The sequence below is a fragment of the Camelina sativa genome, chromosome 6 (assembly GCF_000633955.1).
Source record: "Camelina sativa cultivar DH55 chromosome 6, Cs, whole genome shotgun sequence".
In the NCBI taxonomy this organism is placed as follows: Eukaryota; Viridiplantae; Streptophyta; class Magnoliopsida; order Brassicales; family Brassicaceae; genus Camelina; species Camelina sativa.
The window spans coordinates 8,837,151-8,843,690 of NC_025690.1; the positions used below are offsets into that span (position 1 = coordinate 8,837,151).

General features: G+C 36.4%; 1 protein-coding gene across 1 annotated transcript; it reads left to right on the forward strand.

The window, feature by feature from the left end:
- On the forward strand, positions 488 to 5,295 carry LOC104790692 (nicalin-1). The gene is made up of 14 exons (XM_010516472.1): positions 488 to 890; positions 1,001 to 1,161; positions 1,252 to 1,355; positions 1,673 to 1,739; positions 2,203 to 2,295; positions 2,372 to 2,536; positions 2,650 to 2,790; positions 2,866 to 2,943; positions 3,382 to 3,494; positions 3,626 to 3,686; positions 3,839 to 4,006; positions 4,117 to 4,218; positions 4,746 to 4,835; positions 4,924 to 5,295. The coding sequence occupies exons 1-14, from the start codon at positions 599 to 601 to the stop codon at positions 4,984 to 4,986; spliced, it is 1,698 nt and encodes a 565-aa protein (XP_010514774.1). The 5' UTR covers positions 488 to 598; the 3' UTR covers positions 4,987 to 5,295.

Below are 6,540 nucleotides of genomic sequence, written 5' to 3' on the forward strand. Positions count from 1 at the left end.
TTTTTTTTTTTTTTTTTTTTTTTTTTTTTTTTAAAGTTTTAATACATCACCATATTTATTGTCTACTGCTTGTTGTGCTTGCAACGACGATTCCATCTTTACCCAAAACCCGGTCATTCCGATAAAACATCTTCACCAAAATATCCACTGCAAAAGATTCGAAATGACCAAGTTCCAACTTCCAACCACTGTTTGAGATGTGTTACCAAAAAAGAGTTGGAAACAATCTTCTCTTTTTGTTCTACTGCTCCGTACCTCGAATCTAAGAAGTGGGTATTGAACTTGACATTACATTTTCAGCCCCTTTTCAAAAAAAATAATCATGTGTTGTTGTTGTTCAAATGCCCACTTGACTCAGATCGTGCATAGAACGTTTCTCATCGAACCATTGCATTTTTTTTTTTTTTACACTAGATAAAAAAAAAAACAAAAAAACCCCAAGAAGTCAAATAACGATAAACTAGTGGTGAGACTACTAAAGGACTCATAAAACTAAAAAAAAAAAAAAAAAAAAAAAAACTGAGCTACGGATCAAATCCGAGATCTCTTCTTCTTCTTCTTCCACTTTTGTTGCACAAAACCCTAGATCCACACAACAATGGCGGATGAGAAGAAATCGAAGCAGAGACATCGAGTCATGGTTCTCGCATCCATGTATCCCGTCGTCGCGCTTATGCTTATACTCGTAGCTTGTGTCGAGCTTTGCGATGCCGCTACTGTTGTCGATGTTTATCGTCTGATTCAGTACGATATCTCCGGTGTACCGTTCGGTTCCCGTTTCTCATCTCTTAATCATCATGCTGCTTCTCTTAGCTTCCAACGCGGCGCCGATCTATCTCGTTCTGTACTTATACTTCCTCTTCGTGAGCTTGATATTGGTTTTGTTCAAGGTTCGATTTGGACTTTTTTTTTTTTGTGGATTGAGTTGAGTTACTCCAATCGGACTTTGATTTCGTTTGTTTTAAGGCTTTTTATAGATTTGTTTACATAAACGTTGCAGATTACATCTCGCAGAAGCAGTCGCTTGGTGGATTGTTGATTTTGCTTCCTCAGACGTTTAGGCCAGGGAACGTTGGTGGTGGAAGTCAAAGCTCTGAGAATGATGGGTTTAGGAACTTGTTAGCTCAACTTGAGAAGTTACTCGTACATGGAAACATACCTGTGAGTGTTGTTTTGTTTTATATGTGTTAGTTTAGTTGAACAGTACCTTTCATAGCTCTAATGGTGGTTGTCAACTGTTTACTCTTACAGTTTCCTGTGTACTTCGCATTTGAGAATGAAGAGACTGATGCTATGTTGGCTGATGTAAAGAAGAATGATGCACTTGGTCAGCAAGCTACTGCGACTACAGGCGGGTTAGTTGTTAATGATTATCCGGATTTTTTTCAGTGAGATGTTGTAGTGATATTTCCTTCTAGCAAACAGTTCTATGACAATCTAAGTATAACAATGACGATGTGTGACTTCAAGATTGGGGAGGCTACGTATTAAATGCTTAGTCTACTAGCATATTTTGTCTATGTAGGTAGATGCTTAAGCTTTATTGAACTGTGTATCAATATTTGAGTATGCTCATTCTGTTTAGGATATTGTTCATTTCAATGGAATGCTTAGTTATAAAAAAATTATTTCAGAATGTATGTAAACTATCTATATCTGTAACTATTTTCAGATATAAGCTTGTGATCTCTGTATCAGAGCCTAGGAAAATTGCATCTCCTACCATCACAAACATTCAGGTAATGCATTGAATTTAATAATTCCCGTAGCTTCAATTATTATGTAACTCGGTTTTGGGAACCTCAGCTGGCTATATTTATGATGAGTATAGTTGGCATGACAGCCAGTAGATACTTAGGTTGTTAAACTCTAATGGTCTGGTTTGTGATAGCATGAATTACTGCATCCTACAGTCCAATTTTCCTGCAATACATCACTTTTTCTTTTATCATCTCTATAGGAAGAGTTTAAGCTCATCCATTTTTCAGCAACAATGAATTTGGTGTGCACTTACCTCATGTTTAGTATCATTGAACCTAGGTTAAACGTTATTACTTCTTATTTTTGATCTGCCTGCTCCTTGTTAGTTACTCATTGGATCTGGATATGTGCTCTCACGCCCTCTTTCTCTATCTCTCTTGTGCTGTTTTTTTTTTGATGTGTGACATACAAAAAGTCTGAGAGGATTTAGTTTGTCTGTAGGGATGGCTTCCAGGATCAAGAGCAGATGGAGATTCCAACCAGCTTCCAACAATTGCTGTAGTTGCATCCTATGATACCTTCGGAGCAGCTCCGGTATGTATTATGAGTAGTGGATCATCTTACTATTGTGGTAGTATTAAGTATGTACCTGACTAAGTTGTGCTTGTAGGCATTATCTGTTGGAAGTGACAGCAATGGGAGTGGGGTCGTGTCGCTTCTTGAAGTGGCTAGACTATTTTCCATTCTGTACTCAAATCCCAAGACAAGAGGAAGATACAATTTACTTTTTGCACTAACATCTGGAGGACCCTACAACTACGAAGGAACTCAAAAGGTAACTAGACCTTACTATCTTGATTCTAGTAAAACCATATCATTCCAGCATTTTTTATTTGGTGCATTTGCAATTTTGTTGGTATACTTTATTAAGAATCATATCTTCTGCAGTGGCTGAAGAGCCTTGATCAGAGGATGCGTGAGAGCATTGATTATGCCATTTGCTTGAACAGTGTTGGTTCTTGGGACAACGAACTATTGATCCATGTGTCAAAGCCTCCAGATAACGCCTATATAAAACAAATTTTTGAGGTAAAAACAGTGCATGAATTTTTGCAGTGACTAGCTATTACGATGGCTCACTGGTTAATGGATGCATTTTTGCAGGGCTTCTCTAATGTGGCAGAAGACTTGGGTTTTCAAGTTGCTCTGAAGCACAAGAAGATTAATATCTCTAATTCACGAGTGAGTCGATATTCCACGTTTTGAATTGATGCAAATGTCGAGAGTAGTTCTTAGTTTTGCATGCTCTTTTTCGTCTTGATCCCAGAAATCATAGGAGTCCAATTGATTGTTAGAACTGTGTTGAAATTTTGATAGTCGGAATTTCCCTCTCATGCTTTGAAAATGATAATGTTATGCCTCATTAAAATTGTTAGCTCCAGTAAGTGGCACTGCTTTACATTTTCAAGTGCTAATTCTTTATAATAACATACCCTTTGCTGGTTGAACAAAAAGAACCTACCTTGTGCTTAGTTAATTGATATTATTTTCGCTTCCTTTAGTTATCTTCTCATGCAGGGTTTTTTGAGATGTTTGACAATGATTTTGCGTCCGTCAATTGATTTTGCTGTTCATCACAATAGACCCTTTCTGATTGAATTGTGCTGCTGAATTATGTAGGTTGCTTGGGAGCATGAACAGTTTTCAAGACTCAGAGTAACTGCGGCCACTTTATCTGAACTTTCAACTCCACCTGAGTTACTGGAAAATACTGGAAGTCTGTCTGACACAAGGTAGCACTTACAAAACAAATCATCTGGTTTATGCATTCTAACGACCTATCTCGGTGTATACTTTTCTTTGTTCTATCCGTCAAGTATTTTCATTATCCTTCAGACTAAATATGACGATGCTCTTTCTGCAGGCAATTGGTGAATGAAGATGCTATCATTAAGGGTGTCAAGTTGGTGGCTGAAAGCCTTGCGGTAAACCAACCACTCATCTTAAGGGCTTACTTCTTGTTCTGTCGTTTATTTGGTTGGACGAGAAAATGTCATACAAATACATGGAACGTTGCAATTTTGTATTCTTGTTATTTATCCTGATAATTGACTTAAATATTTATTGACTCCTGCAGAAGCATATCTATGGTCACCAAGGAAAAGACATTAAGATTTTTGCTGATGACAGTAGTTTGGCTGTAAATCCCTTCTATGTGAGATCATGGTTGGATCTTTTGTCACAAACCCCTCGGGTGGCACCGTTTCTCTCAAAGAACGATCCATTAATCATGGCTCTGAAGAAGGTATATCCTCTATTTCTCACCATGTTATGTCATGGCTTTTTTCGACCACATTCCACCTGGCGATTGTATATGATTTTCTGGTGTTAACTACGTGTGATACCTCTTGGCAGGAACTTGAGGAATATACCGCTGAAGTGAGTGTTCAACATGAATCTTTAGACGGAAGTTTCACCTTTTACGACTCAACAAAGGCTAGCCTTAACATATACCAGGTACATTTAAATATGAGAAATTCCTTTAAATACCACTAAAAAAGTTTTTTTTTCCAAAAATACCACAAAAGTTTTTTTTACCAAAATTACCACAAACACAAAAAAAAATGATTTTCAAGGATGTAGAATTTTTTGTTTTAGGTTTGGGTTGACACATTTAGTTTTAGGATATAGTTTTTAGGGGTAGGGTTTAGTATTTAGAATTTAGGAATTAATTTTTAGTATTAAAACTTTAATTCAATTATGTGGTATTTTTGGAAAAAATACATTTTAGTAGTATTTTTGGAAAAAAAAACTAAATTGTGGTATTTTTGGAATGAAAACATATTTTAGTGGTATTTATGACAATTGCCCTTTAAATATTAAATAAGATTAGCTTTGGTCTTGTGATAAAGAGGGCCTTTCTCATCGTGTGAGAAACTCACAAAATCCAAATCAAATAACATATGATCAAAGGCTTAACTCAAATGCAATTTCCTCGGAGGTTTTCTTTTCGTTGAACCACAATTTGATGTTGGTATCTGTAGGTGGCGAGTGTAACATTCGACTTGCTCTTGCTTCTGGTGTTAGGATCATACTTGATAGTGCTTTTCAGTTTCCTTGTCATCACAACTCGGGTAATTATAAAGAACTCGTTTATCTCTACTACGGCTGTGTTAACTATAAAAGCAAATTTAACACGTGTTTTGTTTAAAATGGTGACAGGGTTTGGATGACTTGATAAGCTTATTTCGCCGGCCACCTTCCCGGAAAGTGAAAATGGCATAATTTTTATTTTCTTCCTTGCCGGTAACTTAATATTCTTCTCATCCCTTTTTTTTTTGGCGATTCGCTCTCAAGATTTGTTTCGTGAGTCGTTAGAACTCGAATCATGAAGAATTCGCAAGAGAAGAAGCAGAAAGAAAGATGAGTGTTGGAATGAGTTTTTGGCCCCCCTTCGACTTTTTTGTTTGGTTGTAATGCCTCTCTTTATCAGCGATTGGCTTCTTATTATTTTGCATGGGCGGCAAAGAAAATAAGATCTAAACGTTGTAGTTTTCTTTTTTGGTTTAAATTAGTATTTTTCATTGCCTCGTATTAGTTAGTGCACCCAAAAGTCAAATAATAGCCCAATGCAACTCACCATGAGTCATAGTTAGTACAGTTACGAATGTTCCAATATTTAAGGAAGTGGTTAGATCGAAAGTCAGATTTTCTTGTAACACAACTGAGATTGAATGACGAAAGGGCTGAGCTTTCGAGAGTAAAATAAAATGGACTTTTTGTTGGGGTGGAGTGCGAAGCCTGGTGTACCAGCTACTGGATAAGTAAGACCGAGAAGAATTATTAAGGCGTATCATACGCTTGTCGTACCATAAGCGACTAGGGTGCAGTGGCGGATCTAGAAAAAAGTGGCGGATCTAGAAAAAAAATTTAGCCAGGGCAAATTTTAACTGAAACGGAAAAAAAATTCTATAAGAATTCAAGTTTTTTGGTGAAAAATATAACTCAAATTTTATTTAAGAAAGGCAACCCATTTAAAAAATTTGGTTAATTTTTTAAGTAACACAATGCTATTAAAAGTATATGGGGTTGTAATATTGGTAAAATAAATAGACAAATTGGACTTTTAACTTGGGTTTGTATAGATTGGAAGACGCATTTGATGTCAAAAACGTGTGAATATAGAAAAAACTGAGTAACAAGGACAAAAAAATATTTATTACCAGGGGCATAATTCAAAACTATTATAAAATAGTATTAGTCTAAAAAAAATTTGACAGTGGCAACTGCCCCTCCCTACTCTTTGCCACTGCCCCTCCCTGCTCTAACGTGGATCCGCCCTTGGTAGGGTGGTCAGTTTAAATGCTAGTGGTTAGACTTAGATACGCTGAAAATAATCTGCTCTACGTTGGAAACAATTTCATTTGCTGCTTAGACACGTTTTGATGAGCTTTTTCAGTTTCGTTTTTACTGACAATTCGCTTTGAACCCAACCTGGTAACGAACAGAAAATCCTATTGAACTTCCTATTTTTCATTCACCATCTAAAACTTTTTACACCGACGAACTAGAGAGAGATGATAATGAACTATTAATATTTCAACTTAGGAAAAAATAATTTGACTGGAGTTGAAAGCAACAGAACAAATTGCAAAAATGCAGACAACACAAGAGGATTAGATCCGGAAAAAACTGTCATAAATATTGGAAAAACTATTTCTCAAGTAGAACACTACAAAAAAGACTCTTGTATAAAAATTTAGGCAGAAGAATATATCTAGCTCTCTCTCTCTCTCTCTCTCTCTCTCTCTCTCTCTCTCTCTCTCTCTCTCTCTCTCT

Excerpts from the sequence above, each read along its gene's own strand:
- LOC104790692 (XM_010516472.1), top strand. The coding sequence starts at position 599 with ATGGCGGATGAGAAGAAATCGAAGCAGAGACATCGAGTCATGGTTCTC. Across the intron at positions 1,356-1,672 it reads GCTACTGCGACTACAGGCGG|ATATAAGCTTGTGATCTCTG; the intron begins GTTAGTTGTTAA and ends AACTATTTTCAG. Across the intron at positions 2,944-3,381 it reads TTAATATCTCTAATTCACGA|GTTGCTTGGGAGCATGAACA; the intron begins GTGAGTCGATAT and ends TGAATTATGTAG.